Source organism: Myotis nattereri (genome assembly GCF_964212035.1).
Source record: "Myotis nattereri genome assembly, chromosome: 11".
NCBI classification, from domain to species: domain Eukaryota; kingdom Metazoa; phylum Chordata; class Mammalia; order Chiroptera; family Vespertilionidae; genus Myotis; species Myotis nattereri.
Genome location: NC_138086.1, coordinates 16,927,596 through 16,954,258, shown reverse-complemented (window position 1 = coordinate 16,954,258; position 26,663 = coordinate 16,927,596). Strand labels below are relative to the sequence as shown.

General features: G+C 39.1%; 1 protein-coding gene across 1 annotated transcript in view; it reads left to right on the top strand.

Annotated features, from left to right (window-relative positions):
* The window catches only part of IQUB (IQ motif and ubiquitin domain containing), a 58,847-nt gene that overhangs the window by 19,119 nt on the left and 13,065 nt on the right, over positions 1–26,663 (top strand). Inside the window, exons 7-10 of the mRNA XM_081102805.1 lie at positions 1,729–1,939; positions 8,863–9,038; positions 20,854–21,024; positions 25,740–25,916. Coding sequence (XP_080958931.1) covers positions 1,729–1,939; positions 8,863–9,038; positions 20,854–21,024; positions 25,740–25,916 — 735 coding nt within the window. The remainder of the gene's footprint in view (positions 1–1,728; positions 1,940–8,862; positions 9,039–20,853; positions 21,025–25,739; positions 25,917–26,663) is intronic.

Sequence of the window (26,663 nt, the reverse complement as noted above, 5' to 3'; positions counted from 1 at the left end):
TTGAGATTTCTGAAGTCCATTGTGTTACAACATAATTTGTATACTACAGCCTTACCCAGTGGCTTTAGGGGATGGGCCAGGCTTGATTCTGGGAGAGGCTAGTTTTCTGAGAGGGGGCTTCTCTTCATCCTGGTGCCACGAGCCTTCTGGGCCACTGACTCCTCTTGCCCAGAGGCAAATACCTCGGTTGCTTTTTTAAAATATATTTTTATTGATTTGAGAGAGGAAGGGAGAGGAAAAGAGAAATAGAAACATCAATGATGAGAGAATCATCCATCGGCTGCCTCCTGCAAGCCCCCTACTAGGGTCGAGCCTGCAACCAGGGCAGGCGCCCTGGACCGGAATCAAAACTGAGACTCTTCAGTTCTCAGGCTGACGCACTGTCCACTGAGCCAAACCAGCGAGGGCTCTGCTCTCTTTAACTAATTGTCTTAGACTTAGAGGATCCTGTCTCTCTCTCTCACATTTTTCAAGCAGCCACCTAGTTAGTTGCCCTGGGATTCTTCCGCTCACGTGACCCACCAGTTTGGGGCTTGAAGCAGTCTTAGAGTCTCTTCTGTATTTTGTGACTTGCCTGTCCAGTGTATGATTAGACTCCTCCTGCAGCGATTCCACCCATTCCCTTTCTTCTTCTTCTTTTTTTTAAATTTTCTTTTATTGCTTAAAGTATCACCCATTCCCTTTCTTGAGGGGATTCTTTAAAGTTTCTCTTCCTTTGGAGGACTCCTTCAACATGGTCCAGTGTCTTTTCTTATTTCTGCTTATATAATTATCTCTAATTATCTGGGGCTAGAAGGAGGGATAGGCATGTATCAACATATTTCTGTCTTCAATCTTGATCCAGCCTCTCCACATTTTATTTTTATTTATGAGTCTAGTAAATAAAAATGGAAACTCTCAACTATATTGCAAGTATTTTGCGGATCCAGTGGACCCTCAGACGTATTTATTATAGTGGACCCTCAGACATATTTATATTTCTCACAATTTAATAGATACCTGCTTGCTTAAATTCTCTTTTATCTAACCTGCCTTTGGTGATTTCCACCACATAATCTACCTGCTATATGTTTAGGAAACACAAATTTTCTTCCTAATTGGAATTCTTGTGAACAAAATTTCCTGATTTTATGTTTTTAAAAAAAATGAGATTTAAAGGCCTTATCTTAGAGTGATATACTTCATGAGAAAGAGTTATGATCTTCAATTTTGTTTTAAATATAAGCTAATGCTAAAGACAAAATGATGAACTAGAGATAATTGCTATTCAATAATAATAGAGATAATTAAATATGACAATAATAGTATTTATTGACAATTTGAGATACACCAGGTTTAAGCTAACTAAGCACTTTAGATGCATACTGCTATTATCACTTGTTTTATAGATAAGGACACCAAAGCACAGAGATGGCAAGTAGCTTACCCAAAACCGAACAGCTAGTGAGTAGCAGAGGGAAGATTTAAATTAAGTTTTTCTGTAGAGCCTGTGCTCTTAAGTATTGTACTACCTGCCTCCCATGAAGATGTGTTTGCTAGATTTCAAAGTCAAATAACTGATGTGCATTTTCTGTGTTATAATATATGTGAGAGTACCTGTCACAGAACTAAAACTAGACTCAGAGTGTTTTAGTATTTACTGAATTGGAATAAAAATAATCATTGTTGCCTGTTGTTATTGATTCATAAAGTTGATGGTAGATACTTTTTATTTCCTTTTAACTACAGGTAATAGTGTTACAGACGTACTATAGAAAATGGCATGCTAAAGTCTTTGTTGATAATTTAAGAAGACAAAAAATGTTAAAGTTGAAGTGGAAAGAAGAGGAAGAACTAAGAAAGATAAGAGAAAAAGAAGAATGGATGAAAATGGACTATCTCCGGAGGCATAATCCTAAAACAAAAGAAGATTTTGAACTTCTTTATAATGCGCTAGAACGTAAGTTTAAAATAGGCTTTGCATAAAATATTAATTTTAAAATTTTTCATTAGTAGGAAAAACAGGTCTACTAAAGACAAAAGGAAGACTTTATTATCTTAGGAAAAATGTCTTGGGAATCTGGACTAGATAATTTAAAATGATGAATAGTGTTTTACATTTGGTACAGGAATTAAGGGGGAAATGAAATTGGAAATGCTTTTCTATTAACAACAGGTAAATTATGTAGTTTTAGTATATTATCTCATTTGATCCTCAACCCTGTGTTATAACGAAAGTATTGTCCAATATGGTTCTTTGACGGTCTTGGGAATTTTTGAATTCAGAGTTGAACTTCTCCAATTTTTTAAAATACATATTGTATTAATTCCAGAGAGAGAGAGAGAGAGAGAGAGAGAATTAGAAGCATCAGTGATGAGAGAGAATCATTGATTGGCTGCCTCCTGCACACCCCTACAGGGGATCGAGCCCGCAAGCCAGGCATGTGCCCCTGACCAGAACCCTTCAGTCTGCAGGCTGATGCTCTATCCACTGAGCCAAACCAGCTAGGGCCTTCTCCAATTTCTTAGTTCAGCATCCTGTCTCTGATTTGGCCCTTTAGACGAGGGGCGTGGCAATATATTTTAATTCCCTCCCATCAATGGTAATATGTAAGCATGTGTTTTCTACACATTTGACTTTTTGCTGCATTTCTTTCATTCAGTGTATGCTAGTCACTGGCACAATTAGAAGCTTTGGTTACTCGAAAAGCAGTGGGTGCACTGTTCTTCTTGAAGCCTGTCTCATCTCTCAGCTTAAATGCCATCCACTCCACGCCTTTTTTGACTGAGATCCTGTTGCATCTCATGTTCTCATTGCACTCTGAACTTTTCACTCATATCATCATAATTTGTAGTAATACATCTTTTATTTAACATTAATTTTCACCACTGAGTTGTAAGCTTCAGGAGAGAATAACTGATTTTTTTTTTTAAAAAAATTATGTCTGTTTTTCTGTGTTTAGCTCGCGTCCCAACAAATATTGGTGGAATGAATGCATACAGGAATGAAAGGGAAACAGGCATGTAGTAATGCCGTCCTTTCTAGCTTCTGCTTTCCTCGGAATACCTGCGGAAGTGGAAGTAACTGGGACAGAGAGTTTTTCTATTATCTTAGATGCCAGAAAGTGGGGAAGTTGGGCGCTTGTGATCATAGAAGAATTTTAGAAATTAAAAATGGCCTCAATTATTATTATTTTTTTTGGTTGAGCAGGTGTTTTGTTTAATCCAAAGAAATAACAATATGATTTCTATGATGATTAATAATATTAACTTTTAGCAAGTGTGTTTTACTATAACTTTATTTATATACTATTCGTGGATATTAGTATGTGTTCTATTACTCAAGTCACTGTTTCCGCTCTAATTGAATATAATTTTAGGTGTCTACTTACAGAGCTGTGTGACAAGACACGACTTACTCAAGACGATACAATTCAGCACTAGGCCCAACGAGCAATATTCATAAATGCGCCTCACACGCAGCACTAAGTGTCTGTAGGGATGTGGCGAGTGGAACCGTGAAGCTTGCTCCCTAGATTTCTACACCTGCATCCCCTGTCTCCTCAGTGCTGACATGTGCAAATACTTTCTTTTTTACTTTAAATTTTGCTTCTATTTCCATTTGCTCTATCAGATGAAAACAAAGGTTATTTCTAAGTGTTAGTAGTTAAACAGAGCACTGTTAACAAGCTGTCTGTGAAAGCTCTTACTGATAATTATAAAACTAAAGTTCTGTTAGAGCAGAACTCTATTCAAATAACACGCCAAATTCCTGTGTGAATAAACCAAATGCCATTGTTATTTTGTTTGGTTAACAGGTAACTGTGCAAAAGAATAGGAAATATGCTAAATGAGGTTCTACTTTTTCTACTTACTAGTGGGATTAACTTGCACAAGTTACTTTTCCTAAGCCTCAGCTTCTTCATCAGTACAATAACTTAGTAATTTCTGACTCATCTACTTCACTTTGTAAAGTAGAAAATATAAAATATTATATTTATGGAACTACTTTAAAAAAGTACAAAGTTCTATGCATGTTTAAGTTACTGTTATGTGGTAAATAATTTTATACAGATTTTTTCATATTAGAGTAGAACAAATACATTTTACGTTTACACATGTTTTATATGGAAGCAAATGAAATTTGCATGAAAGAGACATCCCTCAGTTTTTTTCTAGCCCTAAAATTCTAAATTTAAGCTCTCAGAATAATAATTTTAAAGTATTTTTTGTTGTAGTTAAAATTTCTGGTTCACAAGCTCAATAATTTATACCGCTCTTCTACTTAATAATTTAGTTTTCAGTCCATAGTCTTAACTCCTGTACGTATTTGGAACTGCTGCCCTCTTGTGGCTCATAGTGGCAATAACATTTGAATTAGAACGCCTAATACAAAGTTTTAACTTTTCCTCCAGATAATCTGTTCCTCAGTAATAAAAATGAATACTTACTTCTTTATTTATTTAATTTTCCACTGATCTCAATTGTTACTCTTACCTCAGACTCAGCGTAGGCGTCAGCATCGTTAGAAACCTCTCCCGACAGCCTGGATAGAGCTCACAACCTCTTTTCCTGCCCCGTTATTCTCTGTGCACACCACTCTCTTTTCACTATTCACCTTTGCACCTATGGCATCTGATAGGACCTTGCTCAGTACATCTAGTAAATATGTATTGAATTGAATCTTCTAACCCTTTGCTTTGTTTTGACTGAGTCTTTTGACTCTAACTATTACCTCTTGGTCAAGGTACCTCGTTCTGGCTTTTGAAGACTCAGTGGGCTCAGTCCACTTACATATCTGGCCCTGGGCTTTCAGTCTGAATCTTTCTAGATTCTCCCCATTCAGGCTTCCAGTCTGTGAGGGGAATTTTATTTATTTACTTATTGATTGATTGATTGATTTTGTGATGAGAATTTTAAAAAGAAGATGCACATTAGTTGCCAGTGGTGGATAAAGATTGTATGTTCTGTTATTTTTTATTTGAAAATTGTAATCTAGGTCTCAGAAAGTTTAGAATGTGTGTGGACTTTAGATACTAGTCTTATACTTTCATTTCATAGTTGAACTTCAAACTCTGGAAATTAGGTCATTTGTCAAAGAAGATAAGTTAAGGAGATAAATGTATTCTTTCAAATGAACCAACTTGTTTAATATCATTTTCTTTCAAAATATTGAGGGTTTTTGATATTTGTTATAGGTTGAATTGTGTTTCCCCTAAAATTCATATGTTGAATTCCTAATCCCCAGTATCTGAGAATGTGACTGAATTTAGAGAAAGGGCCTTTAAAGGAGTAATTAAGAAGGAGTGAGGTCCTATGAATGGGACGTAAGGCAATTTGACCAGTGCTCTTATAAGAAGAAGAGATTAGGAAACAGGCAGGCACAGAGAGAAGATCATATAAAGACACCAGAGGAAGACGGCCTTCTACAAGCCTAGGAGAGAGGCCCTCAGAGTAAACTAGCCCTGTCTCCACCTTGCTCTTGAACTTCTAGCCTCCAGAGCTGAGAGGAAATTAACTTCTGTTGTTTAAGTCACCCATTCTGTGGTACTTTGTTAAGGCTGCCCAAGCAAACTAATATATTATTCCATTCTTTAAATCATCCCTAGGGAGCATAAATGTTATGAAGGGGAGGAAGAATCTCTCTTGTTCTCCTCAATGGCTTCTATTTATAGTTTTGGAAACAGTCAAATGAGATGTAAAATTAGTTTTGTCCAGCTGTTCCTGATTCCTGTATTTTTCTACTTCTTATAAGTAGTTGGGACATGGTATGTTTCTGATGCCATATTCTATCCCTTAAAACAGATTTACAGGGAGGTGGTTCATCTATTGGAAAATTTTATTGAAATTAAGACCCATATTTTCATTTCTAATTAGCTTCATTGGGTGGGTTTCTTTTTAAAAGTCATAATAATTTAAGCAAAATATAAAAACTGAGTAATATGAATACATGTACTTGAAAGCACGTGTATATATATATATCCATATTTACCTAGGACTTAAATATTAATCTAGGCGAGCAGTATTTTGTTTCTTGAGGTTAGCAGAATACCCTAAATAATGCTCCAGTGGCCTAAATGTATTACTGAAAGGTTTCTAATGTAAAACTAGGAAGTAAAATAGGCTTACTAATACCTCTCAGTTTTTATTTGCTTTCTGGGAACATCTAGGTAATACCATGAGATAAATATTCTCAGTTATTATTTCCATAAGCAAATAATTTTTCAGTTTTTCTCTTCAATCATGTACTACCTTTTGGTATATGGAGTTTGTTCAATTTTTAAAAGTTCTTTTTGCTTACCACTCTTAACTGATAAACTCATCAGTCATAGATTTCCTGGACTTTCTTAATACAATTTAACTCTTAAATTTACAAATCCTCTTATTGGACAAACCAAGCCATACAGTGTCTACAAGTACAGAGTAGATTATTTTTTAAGATTTTTTAATTGATTTTTAGAGAGAGAGGAAGGGAGAGGGAGAGAGAGAAACATTAATGTGAGAGTGGAACATCATTTGGTTGCCTTCTGCATGCCCCCCCATCGGGGATCAATCCCACAACCTGGGCAGGTGCCTTGACCGGAAACCGAACTGGCAGCCTTTCAGTGCATTGGACGAAGCCAGCCAACTGAGCCACACTGGTCAAGTAGATTCTTATAAAGAACATAACTGGCAAGTTATTGACCTGATCAGGATGATTTCAGATTGAAATTTAAGAGGGAGAGGAAATGGTCTGATAAAACTGTAAAACTAGATGCCATGAAATCATGAAAGGCATTGGTTATAACAGATGAGGGCCAGAGACAACACTATGGCTTCAGATATTCACCTTTCAGTGCAGAGACGGGTGTTAAAGTAACCTGACATTTTAATAGAAGAAAACTATAATTTCTAATTATATAAATTATATATAAATGTAATAGATTTTGCATTATCTCTGTAACATGATGAGAAAGTACCCATGTCTGGAATATAACAAAGAAAGAGTATATTTTACTTGATTAAATCATAACTAAGAGACAATAAAGTACTCTTATATGTCAAGAAATGTACCCCTTGATGGGGTGATGTTGGGGGGTCCTGAGGGATTAATCAAAAAATAAAAGAGCGAACTCATGGGCATGGACAACAATGTGCCCTGGTGATTGCGGGAGGAGGGGGGAGGCGGTGGAGGTGGAAAAGGGCATAGAGGCGATAAATGATGATGAAAAAAATAAATTAAAAAAGGAAGAGCTGCACCCAAAGGAAGTCTTTAAGCCACTGGTACAAAATGGCAGGCTTTGGGTAAAGAGAAATGGGAGGAGAAGCAGAAATTCTGTCCTGATGGGAGGATTTTACAGTCTACCCAACTGGGGAGAGGCAAGGACACCGTTAGTCCCTTCAAAATGGCGTATGCATGCCTTTCTCACTTCCGTATGCACCATCCAGCCTTAGAGAGTTCTTTTCACATCATAATTGCTCAAAGATGGCTGTGGAGCCCTGCCCAGGGTGGCTCAGTTGGTTGAGCATCATCCTGTGCACCAAAAAGTTGCTGGTTCGATCCCTGGTTGAAGCACATGCCCAGGCTGTGGGTTCAGTCCCCTGCTGATTGCATGTTCAAGGCAACTGATCAATGTTTCTCTCTCTCTCTCCCTCTCGCTTCTCTCTCTCTAAAAAGCAATAAAAGAGAGGACTCATGGGCATGGACAGCAGTGTGCACTGGTGATTGCAGCGGGGGAGGTGGTGGGTGGAGGTGGAAAAGGGCATAGAGGGGATAAATGGTGATGAAAAAATTAAACTAAACTAAATTAAATTTAATTTAAAAATGGCTGTTGAGTATTTCGAACTGGCAAAGAAGAATTTTGGCAGGTTTCTAACCATATAAGTGAACTAGGTTATTTAAAGTTCAGAAAAGAAAAAGGTTGGTTCTTGGTCCACAGTACAGTTCATGGGAGTTTGAAACTTCATCCTGACGGTGTAATAATACATTACCTTTATGTCAGAGGAAAGGATGAGATGGCTACTTAAGTCAAGGTGGGTCTCCGGAGTAGACCAGCGAGTCAGTTCGCATGGAGAAGGACTGTACAATTGAAAGGATGGCATGCTTCTAAGAGGCAGAGAGCAGGCAAGGCGTGGACCACGGAGCCAGACTGTCAATGTTCGAGTCCCGGCTCCTTGGGCAAGCCCCACTGTCTCTCTTCCTGTTTCCTTTTCTATAAACTAGGGGATACCAGTAGCACCTAAGCATCGGTTTGTCAGGAGAGTAGATGAGTTCACGGAAGCATTTGGGACAGTCTGGCACGTAGTCAGCAGCTGTCATTTACATGGCTTGTTTATTAGAAAGAGGGGAGTAGGGTTTGGGAGGAAAACAGGAGATGAAATAAATGACCAAGTTACAAAAATGATTTTTTTAGGGCAGCCATTAGAATAGAAAGAACATTAAGGCAAGATCTAGCTATACCTCGAAACCGCACTTCCTGTGTGGGTTAGGAGAGAAGAGCCTGAGGCGTCTGGAAGAAAAGGCTGGGGACAGAGCATTGAGCATATCTGATGTGTTCGGGGGGAGGGTATCTGGAGCGAAGCTGAAGTTAGGTAACCGTGCATGGATGAAGACAGGCCTGCTGCTGCGGCAGGAACCCGTGAGCAAGCTTACCTACGGGCTTACGGTGACATTCTCGGTATCGGTTTCCTCTGGCTTCTGTCTCTGACCACTTTTATTGCTTTAAGCCTCTCAGCTTCTTTTTCGTCCTACTTTTTCATATGTCAGATGTAAGTTATGAGTGATTCCATTCATGTATAATTGTATTGAAATTGACACAGAAATAAAATACTGCTTGTCAGGACGTGGTGGTAAAAAGCTGTGGGATTTTAAAACCTCAGGAGCCTCTCATGTTATTCCTCTAGTCTGGCGACAAGAACAACTGGAATGCATTAACCAGACTTTCTGTGGCGCTGAGAGGAAAGTTGCTTTGTGCGAACTTCTGGAAAAAGAGACCCAGATCATTGCTTCCATTGGGAGGTACAGACACATCGCTTACCTGGCCAACCAGGAAGCCATCATACAAACTTTTTTGAATAAGGTCAGTGCAGCGACACTTGTTTAAACATCATTGTACCCTTAGCGTAAAACAGGTAAGATTTACATTTTAAGAATTTGCGTGAATTTTGTTTAGCATTTTGATGACATATTTTTTAAAATTCTATTTTTACTTTTGATGCATCTTTACATTTTAACTGTAGCCTAGAATAATGACGGACAAGTAACATGAAATTAATGTGTTTTCAACAAAAGGGATTCAACCATGAATAAAAAAAATGGAGACACTTTCCTTGTGACTGTTCATTTAGATTTAGGCTGCCTATAGGAATTGGATGAATTGCACCCACTGATAATATGGAGTGTGAAATTCATAAAATATCTTTTCTGGTGTGCCCATAGAGTAAGCAACCTAGGGAAATAGCTATAGACTAGCATTTTTTCTCTTGCTCACCAAGTCATTAACTGATGGAATATTTCTGACCAAAAAGATACATGATTATTGAAAACCATGAAAACATACAATTAATGGAAAAACTAAGTAATTACCCTTTCCTGGTGACACTGTTTGATACTGAATAGCCTGTTTCCATAGTGACCAATTTTCTTTTATAAACCTGATCTTTGTAAACAATTAAAAGCCAACCAGCTACAGGAAGAAAATGAATGGAGCTCTTCAAGATACTCGCCTGTAGGGAGTCTAGTGATTCTAGTTTGTATGATACTTGTTTGAGAGCATTTATTCTCAAAAAATGTATTTTTTTTTGATACTATAAATGCCTTCCTCTTATCTTACCTGTACACTCTCCTGTTTGATCTGAGTTTTTTCTTCTGGTCTTAATGACTACCTGAATCCTGGACTCCCCTATAGTTCCAGGCTGGATGTGATGGTAAAAAATGGCCAGACCTGTCTAGGGCCTCCCAAGATCACATATCCAATTGCCTACTGTCCTTGCTCTTCGGATGTCCCAAGAGTCCACCTCACGTCAACTCTTAAGTCATATCATCTCACCATTCCTTCACCCCTCACCTCCAACCTTATCCTCTTCTGTAGCACACACACCATTTATCTCTGTGAATAGTTCATCATCTACTCATTTGCTTCAGGAAGCATCATTCTTGACTTACCATTTAGCCACCAACCTGTTTGTTCTATTATTTTAATAATCTCCTCAACTCTTTACTGCTTCATTTCTAAACCCACTACCACTGCCTGTAAGGAAATGGCTCCTTCATGGCACTCTGAAGACTTCCCATGTATCCACACAGGCAAAGAGTAGAACCGCAGCTATTCTGGGTCTTGTGGAACGCCTTGTGGTCCTGCTGGAACACAGGGATGGGGGGCATCTGAGGGTATGCTGTGGGCAGCTCCTCTCTCTCGCTGGCTTTTCGCCCCCAGGAGATTGTCATGAGATGCTTGTCCTGTGTGTGTGAGCTTGCCCCTGATTTAAATAATTCTGATGTTCTCCTCCTCTGGATTACTCTATGTCCCTAAATTAGGCTCTTGGTGTCCAGTCTCTCTTTGCAATTCCCTCCTCCATTATCCATACGGTTGCCACTACCATAGTGACCTCATTAAATACCACTCTGCCCATGCCCCTCCTCACTGCCTCAGGGAACAAAGGTTTTAAATTTTTAAATTTGTTTATTTTTAATGATTTCAGAGAGGAAGGGAGAGGGAGAGGGAGAGAGAGATAGAAACACCAAGGATGAGAGAGAATCCTTGATCGGCTGCCTCCAGCACAACCCCTACTGGGGATGGAGCCACAACACGGGCATGTGCCCTTGACCAGAATCGAACCTGGGACCCTCCAGTCCACAGGCTGATGCTTTATCCACTGAGTCAAACCAGCTAGGGCTCAAAGATTTTAATAATGGATTCTCAGCCCATCTCACCCACCCTGTTGTCCCACTGCCATCTCTCCTTGCACACGAAAGCCACACTGCTCCAGCCGTGCTCAGAAATGTGCACATCCTTGGAAAGATCACGTGCTCTTGATGCTTTGGCATCTAGTGTTGTGTCTACTTGGAATATCCTTTCCTTCCTGCTTCCGTAGCCAGCTAACCACCCTTCCAAACAGGCTCAGACACCCCTTGTTCGAGAAAGAATGCACTGATCCTCCTACTGTAGCCTGGACTATATGCTTTCATGAGACTATTTACTTCTCTTTTAGAACATTGTGGTCAGTTTTTATTATATCTGTTTACATGTCTGCATCCTTTCTAGATTCTGAGCTTCTGAAGGCCAGAGCTATCTTTGTCTCTGTATCCTCACATCTTAGCACAGAGTTTATCAGAGTATCAATGAATGCTCATGGAGGAAGGCCGGGGGAAATGAGAAACAATCGTTTTATAATTTTATATTTCAGACATTAGATGGTGTATATATTTCAGATATTATACAATGACATGTAGATACTGTCATTTCAAATTTTTAAATATTTTCATCTAGAAAAGACAAGTCTACTGTATAGAAGCCATAATATTCATACTTCTCCAGACTCGTATTTCAAACAAACTTATTCATTTAGCAGATTGCTTTATGTTGAATCTAGCGTCATCACTGGGAACTGAGTTCCTTAGGTGCCTGATTGTTAACCTCACCAAGGAGGTCAGCATGGACCCAGGGCCAAGAGTGTTTGCAGGTGCCTGAGGCCTCTGAGGTGCCAGTGGGCAGGGAAGATGGGCTGCACCCTCCATAGGGTTTCCCACCTGTGCTTTCTGTGCTCCTTTGTTTACTATAAACTAATTTAAATTCTTCTGTAAATACTTTTACAATATCTATTCTTCTTTATGCCTTTTTACCTTGCTCCTCATCCCTACCCCAGGCCTCATGTCTAGCATCAACTATAAACATTTTTTGAATTATAAAGAGTCTAAAAGTAGATCAAGTCCCAACATATAATAGCAACTGGAGCCAGTTGAAGAACATAACTTTTTCTCATGAAATATATCACTCTAAGATAAAGCCTTTAAATCTCTCACACACAAAAAAAGGATAAGATTGGGAAATTTTGTTCACAAGAATTCCCATTAAGAAGAAAATGTGTTTTTATTTAAAAATATATGCTTTTATTGATTTTATTTTATATTTTCCTTGATGACATGTTATTATTTTTTAATCTTTATTGTTGAAAGTATTTCCTATGTCCCCTTTTTCTCCCATTGACCCCTTCTAGCCCACCCCTGCTCCCCGGCCCAGGCCTTCACCTCCCTATTGTCTGTGCCCATGGGTTATGCATATATGCATACAAGTTCTTAGATTGATCTCTTCCCACCCACCTACCCACCCCTGCCTTCCATTTATTGATTTTATAGAGAGAGGAATGGAGAGGGATATCGGGGGGGGGGGGGGGAGAGGGAGAGAGAGAGAGGGAGAGAGAGAGAGAGAGAGAGAGAGAGAGAGAGAGTGAGAGAGAGAGAAACACCAATTGGCTGCCTCCTGCACAATTGAGCCCTCAATCTGGGCATGTGCCTTGACTGGGAATTGAACCTGCAGGCCTTTTGTGCACAGAGTACACTCAACCAACTGAGCCACACCTGCCAGGGATCATTTTTGTTTCTTATAAATACTTTGATAAGTTGTTGGGGTTCAATCTGACCTTGCAGGATCCTCAGTATAGGAAGTATTGTTTTGTGCTAGTAAAATGGAGGTTTTTTGAGTATTGCTGAGGAGGCAGTTGGAAGGGAATAGGGTACAATGTGGCTTCTTTAGTTGTATTACTAAATAAGTAAAATATTAAGTGCAAGATGGTATTTTTTATTTTTATTTATTTTTAATTAAATCTTTATTGTTCAGATTATTACAGTTGTTCCTCTTTTTTCCCCCCCATAGCTCCCCTCCACCCAGTTCCCACCCTACCCTCCGCCCTTACCACCCCCACTGTCCTCATCCATAGGTGCAAGATTTTTGTCCAGTCTCTTCCTGCATCCCCACCCCCCTTTCCCCCCAAGAATAGTCAGTCCATTCCCTTTCTATGCCCCTGATTCTATTATAATCACCAGTTTATTCTCTTCAACAGATTATTTATTCACTTAATTTTTAGATTCACTTGTCGATAGATGTGTATTTGTTGTTCATAATTTGTATCTTTACCTTTTTCTTCTTCTTCCTTGTCTTAAAGGATACCTTTCAGCATTTCATATAATAGTGGTTTGGTGGTGATGAACTTCTTTAGCTTTTCCTTATCTGTGAAACTCTTTATCTGACCTTCAATTCTGAATGATAGCTTTGCTGGATAAAGTAATCTTGGTTGTAGGTTCTTGGTATTCATCACTTTGAATATTTCTTGTCACTCCCTTCTTGCCTGCAAAGTTTCTGTTGAGAAATCAGCTGACAGTCATATGGGTACTCCCTTGTGGGTAACTGACTGTTTTTCTCTTGTTGCTTTTAAGATTCTCTCTTTGTCTTTTGCTCTTGGCATTTTAATTATGATGTGTCTTGGTGTGGTCCTCTTTGTATTCCTTTTGTTTGGGGTTCTCTGCCCTTCCTGGACTTGTAAGTTTATTTCTTTCACCAGGTAGGGGAAGTTTTCTGTCATTATTTCTTCAAATAGGTTTTCAATATCTTGCTCTCTTTCTTCTTCTGGCACCCCTATAATTCGGATGTTGGTATGCTTGAAGCTGTCCCAGAGGCTCCTTACACTATCTTCATATTTTTGGATTCTTTTTTCTTTTTTCTTTTCCTGTTGGGTCTTTTTTGCTTCTTAGTATTTCAAATCTTTGACTTGATTCTTGCGATCCTCTAGTCTGCTGTTGGAACTCTGCATGATATCCTTTTTTTCAGTCAGTGTATGCTTAATTTCTAGTTGATCCTTTTTCATAACCTCGAGGGTCTCACTAGACTTCTTGAGGGTCTCACTACATTTATCGCTGGTCTCACCAGTCTTTTTGAGGGTCTTACTAAATTTATCGGCGGTTTCTAGAAAGTTCTTGAAAAACCTTAAAAGTGTGGTTTTGAACTCTATATCCAGTCCTTTGCTTTCCTCCATTTCTGTCATTTGTGACTTGTTTCTTTGTCTCCTCATTTTTTATGCTTCCCTGTGTTGGTAGAGTGGCTTTGTGTGCTAGGTGTCCTATAGGGCCCAGTGACTCAGCCTCCCCAATTACCTGAGGTGGACACTCTTGGTGCGTCCCTTTGTGGGCTGTGTGCACAGTCTTGTTGTAGTTAAGCCTTGATTGTTGTAGGTATCACTGGGAGGAATTGACCTCCAGGCCAATTGGCTGTGAGAGTCAGCTGTGTCTACAGTGGGAGAACTTCTGTGCTGAAGACACCCTTATGAGGCAAGACTTGCTTTAGTGGGGCATTGGTGCTCACTGAGTCTGCCCCCTGAGTGTGTCCCTTATGGATCTGAGGAGTTGTAATCTGGATGACCCCACACTGACCACTGGGTACACTGGCTCTTGGATCTAAGGAGGTGCTAATTTAGCCTCTGCCTGAGGCTACCCAGCAGGAGCTATGAAGAGATCTGTAGATGCCCCTTCCTTGTTTGGGGTTTGGAGGTGCCCAGATGAGGCCCAGCTGTGAAGCAATGCAAGCTGCTGTGGGGCCTTGGGCCTTCTCTTGGAAGTTCTGGGTCTGTCTGGCCTAGCTGCAGTTTGTTAGGTAATTTTCATGTTGCAAAGGGCCAGGGCATTCATATGCAAAAGCCTCTGCCGCAGCCTGGGTGGGGCGGGGTCTCAGGGAATCAACAGGGCGGAGCAAGCAGCTGTGGCTGATCCTCAGCTCTGCCCTAAGAGGCCCCGCGTCTCAGTGTCCTGGTAATTGCTACAAACACCTCTGAGAGAAAGCCGCCCTCAAGTTCCGAGGTCTGCCCGCTGCCAGACAGTCCAGTTTCTCCCCATATGAGTCTAGGACCAGGTCCCCAGAGACTCACCCGGAATTGGAGCTCAGAGCAGTCAGGGTCTTGTGACTCCCTCCCGATTCAAAAAGACAGCCGTGTCCTCAGTTGCCAGCCCTTGCCTCGTGTGCTTCCATACCTCTGCACTTCCGCACCTCCTCTGAGTCTCAGTGTGCTTTTCTATTTCCTTCTAGTTGTAGAATTTCCACTCAGCCAGCCTTCCTGTGGTTCTGGATGATGTCCATTTTGTCTTTTAGTTGTATTTTTGAATTTATTGTGGGAGGCAGCAATTTCCGGTGTTTACCTATGCTGCCATCTTGGTTTTAAGATGGTATTTTTTTGTGAGAGGAGACAGAATGCGAGAATGACCGAATCCCAATGGCCAGACTGATTCAGGGCAGCACACAACGATGTAAGACCAGAAGGTTGATGGAAGGGTAGAAGAGCTAGGCAGAAGAACTCGTGGATGGTGAGGGAAGGCTTTTTGTGAATCATAGGCTTTAGAACTGGAGTTCTAAATCTGCAGTCACTCCAGCTGATACACCAGTTGATCTCACCAATCCCCAGACTAAGGTTTAGAGAATGGGACATTTCATCTGATACAAAGGAATTTCACTTCTCTTTTGACCAAAGCGTTATATAGGGCAAGAAAAACACAACCACAGAATGGAGCAACTGCATTCAAGATCGATCCCAGTCCATTACATAACCTAATTAGTCCAGTCTTGGACTAAAATATTGACGAACAGTGACTTTGGACCTGCTTTTAACCTGTTATAGTACATTTTAAAATCTTTGTTATTTAAATAAAAAATCATTTTAATCACCTTTTTGTATATGATGTCATATTAAACATCATAGAAAACAATTACGATAGATTTTATATTAAGTCTTTTGTTGCAAATACAACATCTACCCCCTACTATGCCTGTCCACCTTCCCCCGTCATCCCCATGCCTAACATTGTCTCTGATATGCAGGAGGAGTCAGTGTTCAGCTCCTAGACTTGAAGTAAGTTATTAATCCACAGGGTTTTTTGATTGCTAAGAAAAAATAGCTTATTATTAATCCCTGAAGCTGGACAAGGTTAGAGTTTTTCAAATGTCAAAACTAACAGCCAGAGCTATAATGCAGATTTTAAGATCCACTCTTAGCACCATAATATATAGATACGTAAAAAGAACAATTACTTTTTTGTAGTTTGGAAATAACATTGGAGAACACAATTATAATTTTGGTGTTTAACTTCATTGAATCTAAAGATTATGTAGGTTATTGAACTAATATTTTTATTTTTATCTTTTTTTAAAAATATACTTTATTGATTTTTTACAGAGAGGAAGGGAGAGGGATAGAGAGTTAGAAACATCAATGAGAGAGAAACATCGATCAGCTGCCTCCTGCACACCCCTACTGGGGATGTGCCCGCAACCAAGGTACATGCCCTTGACCAGAATCAAACCTGGGACCCTTGAGTCTGCAGGCTGACACTCTATCCACTGAGCAAAACTGGTTAAGGCTATTTTTTATCTTTTTATCCTGAACATGGAATTTCTCTGAGTAAGAATGATATGCTTTTAAATTGGTCCAGTCAAGGCATGGAATCAGTCAGTTATTACAAATTCTATACTAAGCCTTCATTCTCCTTAAAAGGCTTAATGGAAAGGTTTTCTGAAGAATTAATTAAATGAGTTATACTTTTAACACATCAAACATTGACCTCCACAGGTTATCAAAAGTTAAAAACTCACAAGTTAACAGAGGTGAAGAAATTCAGGTCAAGAAATTTGAACAAAAAATCATCAGCTGGTTTCTAATATATCTTGTGTGCTTTTTATCCAAACTGTATCGAGACCATTTGCACTTTGTAAGAGGCTTTCTCTAGAGTCGAGGCCATTTATTCTTTGATTCTCTTGGTTTCACACCACTTCACTTCTCATAATCACAAGCTAAAAAACTGCCAGCTATGTTAGGTGTGTCATTTAAGTGGTTTTTCTCATTACTCAGGTGGCCAACAGCTAATGGGACAGAAAATGCAACTGATTCTTGCCTCTCTCTGAGCACCACAGTGTACAGGGGTGTCCTCTGTGGATGAATGGAACCCCTTTGCTGTGTAAAAGAAAAGCTGACCACTACCCAGTCGCTATTGGGGGGTTGGGCTAGTCTTAGTTTGTGTCCTTCGGGACTTGCGTGTTAATTTAGGAGGAAGAACAGACCTCTTCACAGTGCAGTCATTTCCCCTCCTTTGTGGAAGCCTGCTGCGCTCAAGGTTCTCTCTCCACCTTCCCTGCCCTGAAATGCGTCTTCCCGCTGTTCTTCTGTTTCTCTCCTCCAGAGTCCGCGCTGTCTCATTTGTTAGCAACGGAGTCGAATTTATTACACTCCTGTTTTCCGAGCCAATTTAAGAACACGATTGTTGTGCATCTCTTAGTACAGCCAACGCTTTCAAAGAAAAAAAGGCAATAGGAAAGAGAAATCAGCAAAGTTGACATTTTCCTACATCGGAGTAAAAAAATATCTTAAGGCCCGAAACCAAAGAAGCCTAGATTTGAAGACCAAATTGTCAGTGTTGGCAGAAATAAATCCGGTATAAAAAAGCTTTGCCAAACAGATTTTTAATATCTTCATAGTGCCAACACTAGGGAACTTGAACTTCATATCTAGGATTCTTTGTATCTATCACTCATTATTCCTTTTACTCTGTCTACCTCCTAGTTTTTCTTTGGGTTTCATCTTAGATTCTATTTTTTTCACCAGTTAATTATTTACCTGCAATTATCACGCATAATCACTCTTCTTTTAGTTACTTATTTTCTTATCTTTACATCTCATTAGATTTGAGAGTTCTTGAAATCAGGACAGTATTTTATCTACTAGGTACTTGGTGTGCTGATATATAGTAAACACAATAAATATTAGTTGGCTGAATGAATGAGTACTGTTAGCCCTGTGAGATATACATAACTGAAACATTTATTCTTATAATCTTTGGGGAGATATAGAATTAACAAACATAAAATAATTATAGAACAATTTGGACACAAATTTTATTGTCCTGAGCAATTGAAATAAAAACACTGATGTGTGTGTGTGTGTGTGTGTGTGTGTGTGTGTGTGTTTATAAGTAAAATAGGATTTCAGGTACTAGTGATTTTATTTGTTCAGACTATAGTAGTTAGGAATAGAGTTTGAGTTGAAAACTAAAGAATGGAAAGGTTCAGAATGTTGAATATGTTTGGAAAAAATCCAAGATATTACCGTATCATACTATTTAGATGGGGCTAAAAAGTTAAGGTAGAGTTAAATCAATCTATCAGCTGGATAAAACACAATGCAGTAGATAAAGTAGGTTGAGAAATGGCTCAGCTGTCTGAATTTCAATGACGGACTGGGAGACAGAAACATGGCGAAAATGAGACTTTTAATAACACTCGGGAGAGTGGGCGCCCATTGTACAGGAACACACGTGGGGCAGGGAACAGAGCCTATTTATTTAGTCCCTCCTCCGGTTCCTCACTGGCTGAGTACTGTTTGGTCACCTGTCTCCTAATACGCGGCCTAGGTCTTGCTGTCTCCCATTGGGCCATTTAAAACATTGGGCAGAGACCTTTCTAGCTGTCTCCACCTCCCTTTGTTTAGAGGAATCTTCCTGGAAAATGTGCTATCACCCATGTGCACAGCTCTCATGCCCTCTCCCCACCCCCACACCCTGTTTGCTCTGGGGAAATTCAGTAACCGCCTGGCCACATGCTGTTTCTTTTCTATGAGGATGAATCAGAGGCATGTTCTTACACTAGGCATTTCTTCAAAAGGTTAATATGCTTGGATTATTACAAGTGAAATAAATTACCAGCCTGCAGAGCAAAAGGTATCACCCACATTACTTGAAGATTACATTTAACAGAGCCACCCTGAGGAAAATTGCATATAAAATTAGTTAGACTTTAGAATATTGCAGTAGAAAACTTATCTTATGATTGCTTATTCCTTAAAACTTTTAAAAAGAGCTTTGAAACAAGCATGAAACTTTAATAACATTCTGAGGCCTATCCCATACAAGGCTGTATTCAATTTAAAACAATATTTTTATTTCTAATTGATAATAATTAAGTGATAAAACACTTTATTATTGAGCTATATACATTTTGTAATTCTTAATAAATTTGACTTAATTCTATCAGGCCACTAATGAATAATATATTTTTAATACTACAGTTATACTCTAAAATATAATTAATTATAGGGCTGATGCTTTGCACTTGCTGAATTAAAATTAGAACTGAGAATCTAAAATTTTTGATTCATTTTGGCTTTGATCAGAAAATAATGCCATTACTTTGAAAGCATATCAAATATAGTTGATTTATTTTACAAATATGTTTTTATTTACCTTAGGCAGTGGTTCTCAACCTTCTGGCCCTTTAAATACAGTTCCTCATGTTGTGACCCAACCATAAAATTTTCGTTGCTACTTCATAACTGTAATGTTGCTACTGTTATGAATCATAATGTAAATATCTGATATGTAGGATGGTCTTAGGCGACCCCTGTAAAAGGGTTGTTCGACCGCCAGAGGGGTCGCGACCCACAGGTTGAGAACCGCTGCCTTAGAGAAGTGAGAGAGGGAGAGAGAGAGAGAGAGAGAGAGAGAGAGAGAGAGAGAGAGAGAGAAATGTCAATGAGAGAGAAACATCTATCGGCTGCCTCCTGTTTGCCCTCTGCGCCCCGCCAAATGAGCCCCACCAGCCAAGGCTCAAATGTAATTTTTTCAAAGGTTACTTTGTAGTTCTCAATGTAATTTAGCTAATATGAAATGTAAAATAACAAAAGGTAAATTGATGCTAAAACTATAAGTTCCTCATAATACTATCATACCAAATGCATCTTTATATTATTTCTTTATTTGGCTAGTCTACATTCCTGATGATTTGTCCCAATACCTGGAGTTTTATTTAAACTCTAAATTATATCCAATCTAAGATTTAAATGGTTGCAAGTATGGCAATTGGACTACAGGTCTCCAGAGCGATTACCAATCAGCCTCCAACATCTGAACAGCTACTAGTCATGATAAGATAGCCTTGTTTCTGATAGAGTATAATCAGGGAGAGAAACTGAGCAGCCTTCTACCTTAAAGTGGAAGAGCAAATAGACGGTGAGTTTTCACAGGGAAATTTCTGGGTGAATGCATTGTAAAGGCGGGAACAGAAGCGCTGGCAAACCCAAACTTCCTACTGGGCATTAAGACTTGCTGGTGTCCGCAGTTGCGGAGGGCCTTCTCCACCTCCTGTCTCTGGTCTCTGAATTCTTAGCCTGGAGGTAGTCAGAGGAGCGTCAGGGCAGGTGAGCTCTAGCTGTCACCCTCAGCTCCGGACGTGGGCTCTGTTGGGAGGAACCATGCCAGATTTGGAAATACAAAGTGAGACTCTTAGCCATTACCAGGGAGGCAGGGACCATAGCAACTGCTAAGATAGCTACTAACGCCGTCTCACTATGGACATCTGCGTTGTGAAGAATGGTAAACTTTTGGTAGATTTATTTATCTAGAAAACTAAACTAAAACTCACAGAGTTCTTTTGGCTTTACACATTGAGGATTGTAACAATAGCTCCACCCACAAAGGTGGTCTTCAGTTGGCAAAGCACGGTCAAGACATTTACACAATTTAATATAATTGAACTGAGCAGATAATTTTTAAAAACATTCTAAATGGGGGTAATGAGGTTTTTCATGCACCCTTCAAGCCGTTCAACGTACCAGCTAGTACAAATTAGTAGCAGAATCTGAATCCTGTAGAAGTGTTTATACTGCATATGCTGAACAGCTCGCTCATATTTTTTTTCCCTAAAATGTCTTACTGTCCCATGGTCTCCAAATTCTTCAATTAATTTTCTGATGTTTTAGTGATACTCTTATTCATAAAGCACATGATAATTAAGGTAAACTTTTAATAGAAAAAACAAGGTTATAACTTAGCCTTTAACTAACTGATAATTATAAACCTAATATATTTTTAAGTGTTCAGCTCCGAAGACATGGAGAAGAGCCGATGGCAAAATCATTGAGATGGAAACACAGTTCATTATCAGAGCCCGAGAGCTTCAAAACATCTATAAATGCATTATGCTGAAAAATCTCTCCCAAGACGAGAGGCTGGACGTACTCTTAACACTTAAACATACTGTGAAGGTACATTAACTCTCTCTTAGTTTTGGGGTATTCTTAGCATTATCAATTAAAAAAAATTGAATGCTGAAATAAATGAAATGTTTGCATTCAGTAATTATAAAAATGATTGATGAATGTTTACATTAATTGTGTCAACAACTATACTATTTTGGTAGAATTTGGAGAGGATATGGGTTATGCAGTGATATTTATCTAAAAGTTCTCAAACTATATATTATGGCACATAATAAATATAAAAATGCTGAATACAAAGGGCTGAAATAAGTGAGTAATCATTAACATAAAATAATAGAACATTTTAATAAAAATTAATATTTTTTCTTGAACATTAACTTAACAGACACTGAATAACTGCACAAATTAATAAGTGTAATGCAAATAAACCTATTTTTCTTGTTCTCTGAAAGGGAAATATTTCCTCCTGCACACACCAAACAAGTCAGTCCAAGACTAATGATGTGGCAATCAACTGCTAAAATGTTTGCTGCTAGTATTAGTGGAGAGAAATGGTGCGCCTGCATGTAAGGAGTGTAAGGGAAAAAAAGGAACACGATTATAGTAGTCAGTCCTTAGCAAATGTTGTAGTTCATTATTAATAATTACGTATAACAGGATATTGTAAAAATTAAGTTATGAAATTTTTATTAAAATATTTCTTATATACCGTTATATTGGCTGGGCCACAAAAATATTCATTGTGGGCCGCATGCTGCCTGTGGGTCATGAGTTTGACATGCTTGGTCTGGAGAACAAAGGGCTGAACCAACCAATACCTCTGAGGGAAGCTCACATTTGTTGCCAGGCCTGCTCCGTGATTGGAGCCCAGTGAACACGCTCCCTGGTTTGAAGCCAGTGAATACCCCTCAGAACAGTCTGGGTTGGGCTTGAGTGATCACTGATTCAGGAAGGTGTTAGTTTCCTTGGTAACCAGAGGTCTAACCTTCCTCGCTGGTCTTTTCCTTCAGGGCCCAAGAAGGGAAAGGGATAGGGGAAGGTGACGCTGTATGCTGCTGTTTACTGCACTCATCCTTAAATTGTCTATCAAGAAATGCCCGTTACATGGAGGCCAAAAATACCCTTCCTTGTCTGCATTGGGTAATAAAAGCCATACAGTGGGGCCTTGACTTACGAGTTTAATTCGTTCCGTGACGGAGCTCGTAACTCAAATTACTTGTATGTCAAATCATAAAGTGAACGAGTGAGACACGTGATGCTGGGCTGATTTGTGGCGTTCACTGTGACGTTAGCTGCGCCAACTAGCGGTGGAATATCTGAAGCTGGTTCGTACCCGAATTTTAGCTCGCAACTCAAAGCAAAAAATCGGCCGAGAGACGGCTCGTATCTCAAAAAACTCGTTAGTCGGAACACTCGTAAGTCAAGGCCCCACTGTACTGCCTTTGAAAGATCAAGGTCAGTTACTTTTACAGGCGTGTGACACTTTTCTTGTCCCAGATCATGTGGCCTAAGGACCCCAGGCATTAGTTATAGTTTCACGTTTAATAGGATTCTTGCTGTGTCCACTGCTAGAAGCATCCCCCCCCCCGCCCCCCCAGGAATTGGGACCTCTAAACTTGAAGAGCACACAGTTGCAGGGACAGGAAGCAAACATTCCCAAAGTAGTGAGTGAGGCCATTTCTACTCTACCCCCTTGGTTTCCAGCGTAGAGCAGTTTCAAGGGCTTCTGCATCGTCTTCCTCATCACAGAAGCACAAGAAATCAAGGGAAAGGGGGCCTGTGCCAACTACCAAGCATTCCATTCCAATGATATGTGTCAGGACCAGGGAAATGAATGCTGGGCGGGTCTCTGCACCCAGGGGACCCACTGTGAACAGGACCTGGGTCAGAATTCCATTTAGTTATTTGTTTGTTCCCAAATACCTCCACTCAGGGTCCTGGCCTTTGTACCCCCACATTGATTAGTCATTTGATTTCAGGGTGTTCCCGGGAAGAAAGCATGGCCTTGACTGAGGAAGTCCTTTTAAATCGATGGCGGCTCTTTTCAGCCAATGTGGCTTTCTTCAGCTGAGGGCAATCTAGAGGGAGGCTCAGCTGGGAGTTGCCAGCTGCCGGCCCTGAAGTGGGGTAATCCGGGCAGCACGTCACAGCATTCACTATAATGAATATGTCTTCTGTATCCTAAATAAGGGGGAAAACCCAAGTATCATCAGGACCACTGGAATAGCTCTTCTGTTTGATAGCTCAAATGGAAGGCAATATTGGTCCTATGTTTTTGTCAATATAAGTAAATTAAGTGGGCAATTCAGTTAAAATATTTGACTTCTGAAAAATGATTTTCAGTTCACTACATTTATAAGGCACTTGCCGGATGCTACCTTCAGTTGATGGCATAAAGATAGAAGTTGTTTCTGAGTTACCATCTGTTTAACTATTATAAAGTTTTAGATAGGCAATGGGTTGGATAACTGCATGGCATGTCTATTTTGGTCATCAATATGAGCCAAATTCTCAGAGCATATAGATATAGATATCCAAATTATAATCAGGGGTTCATTATAAATAACAACAGAAAAATGTCAGCCATATTTAAATCTATCTAGGAGAATCATGTGATTGCAATCTAAGAATTTCATCAGCAAAATGCTTAGATACCTCGTGTGGGTTCTTTGTTTCCTAACTGCAAAGAACTGTTTTTCTGTTGAGAAGAAACAAGACCAAAACACACAAAGTTCGTATGACACATTAAGTAGCCGAGTAAATGGTTCTTGTTGGGAGATAAGGCTCCACAGGTCTCTCGCATTTCTGCCCATCTTGAGAGCAGAGGTATTGAGTGCCTTTGTCCTGAACTACTCTTTCAAAGATGTTTGTGTAGTGAGTGGCCTTAAAATACTGTGGTACTTAGGAAGAGAGGGAGAAGCAATAGATCTAGAGGTAGGAAACAAGCATGATATCCAAATTGTTAAGAAGAGTGCAAGTAGGGAATCTAGTAGAAATCCTCTTATCTGACATAATTAGGATCATTATCTGGCTAATTAAAAAAACACCAAAGAGTGACTCATAAAAGATAAATTGGGCATCTCTTCAGCAATTTGTTTAAGCTACTATATCACACGTACCTTTATATAACAACCAGAGGCCCAGTGCACGAAATTTGTGCACTGGGGGGGGGGTTCCCTCAGCCCGGCCTGTGCCCTCTTGCAGTCTGGGACCCTTTGGGGAATGTCCACCTGCCAGCTTAAGCCTAATCCCCCCGGGCTTCAAGAATGATTCAAATTCTGGCTCTTATTCATTTATGGCTGTACAACCTTAGATAAGTTATTTAATATTTCTGAAAATCATTTTTAATTAATTTGTAAAGTTAGTTGCTTTGAGGATATAAATATATCTATGTTTGTGCATATATATGTATATATAAATATATAAAATAAAACTATAATCTGCATGTCTCAGTACTTACAAATAGAAAGCCCTCAATAAATAATAGGTATTCTTTTGGTAACAATTACTAATACAGACCAGTGAATCTTAAACCTGAGTACACATTAGGATCATCTGGAGAGCTTGAAAAAGAGAGAGTGGCAGACAGACAGACAGACAGACACACACACACACACACACACACACACACACACACTACACAGATAGAGAGAGGATATGAGAATGATTAGAAATAATATCTAGGCTCCATTTCAAGGCAGTTAAATTAGATACTCAAGTGTGAGAGCAATGTTAAACATCTTTTAAACCCTCCCCCAGGTCCTTCTAAAGTGCCTTCAGGCTCAGGGGCCACTGATTAGACTCACGTATTAGCTATGCCAAGCATGTATTAGAAAGTACAGAAGAGTATTAGTTACTGACTTTACCTTCTGGCTCACTTATTTCTCATGATCCTCTGTGGGGCAGTTGGAGCACCTTCTATTTGACTACTTATCAATCCTTGTACCTTAATCACTTAGCTCTTACCTAGGGCTTTCTTATCCAACCACACTCATTTCTATTTACTTTATTAAAAATTATTGTGAATTATATTAGGATGCAGACAGTATGTGTAAAATATATGTGTGCAGTCTAACGAATATAAAGCCATCAATCATGTAACCACCCTGTGGATCCAAAACAGGATAGAACCAACATTGCTGGTGTCCTACTTTCTCTTCACAATGGCAGCTCACCCTCTTATCCCCTAGCAGTACCACCATACTGACTTCCATGGTAGTAATTCCTTTGATTTTTTTTCTTTATTTTACCACTTCTGTGTACATTTCTAAAAAAATATGGTTAGTGTTGCTTATTTTTGTATTTTATTTAAATGGATCGATACTATATGTACTATTTTGTGCCTTGATTCTTTTGCTCAACATTAATTTGTAAGACTGAAAGTTATTATTGAATATAGCTGTAGTCCACTTACTTCCTTACATAGATAATATTCTGGTCTATGAATAAGCCATCACTTATTTATGTAATTAACTTATTTATGGCTCTTTGGTTGCCTTCTACTTTGGGGTCACTGTGTGTAATGACTCCATATGCACATTTCTCTAAAGCACTTAAGAGCAGAATTGCTGGGTTGTAGATTGTGCATATCTTAAACTCTACTAGATAATGTCAATTTTTCCCCCAAATTAGTTGTGCCAGTTTATATTGCTATCAGTGATGTTGCATTTCTTCTGGAGTCTCATTTCAGTTTCTTCATGTGGTAATTTAAAAAACTGATTCTTAAAATTCTGTACTGAATATTTTTGTGTCTTGAATAGGAACATGAATGCAAATTGACTCAGGAAATTCTAGAATTGATTGACAGAGAGGTTGACCTTATGATGAGAGGAGTCAAAAATGATAACCTTGAAGGACTCAGAAAAAGAATTGCAACATTGTTTTTTCATTACATCAAAACACCTTTGTTTAATGCAGAAGTTGCAAGACACCTTAAGGTACTCAATTTTTTCCTGTATTGCTTTCTCAAAATTCTAAGATGTGAGATAGTAAATGGAAGACTATTCAAAGTTTGCTTTAACACTTTACTTGGGATTCCATGGGGAAGATCATCTTATTGTGAAATCTCTTTTGAATGATTATTTTTTGTGTGGATGAATTAAACATATTCATTTCACTTCTGTGTCTGTTTCCAACCTTGAGTTCTTTCCTAATATCTGAACCAAATCTCTAGTTAAATATCACACTATGTTGAATGTATCGTCGCCTCTCACACCTTCATGCTTTTGCACGTACTGTTGCTTCCACCTGGAATGCTGTCCGCCTCCTTCACCCAGCCAAGTCCGAATTCATTTCTTAAGACTCAATTCACATGTCCCTCCTTCCTGAGGCCTTAGAGATCCTGCATCTCTGAGATTCTACATGCACCTGGTTTGTGTTCCCTTAGAATACTAATCACGTAGTTATAATTACTATTGAACAGTTCCATGTAGCTATCCTGAGAGAACGGCACATGTAACATGTGTTTGAATTAAACTGTCTTCTCCAACTGTTTAGGTTTCAATAGGGCTTTTGCTCTCTGAAGCCAAGATAAATGCCTTACTGCCTTCTTACTGTACAAAACGGTTTAAAATATTTTTAGGGGTAGTTTACTAAAGAATTCTAAATAGTGTTTTATTCCAATGATTATTTGTAGCGTTGTAATTTACTTAAGAAGCTGACTGAATATCTGTTTTGCTTTTTGA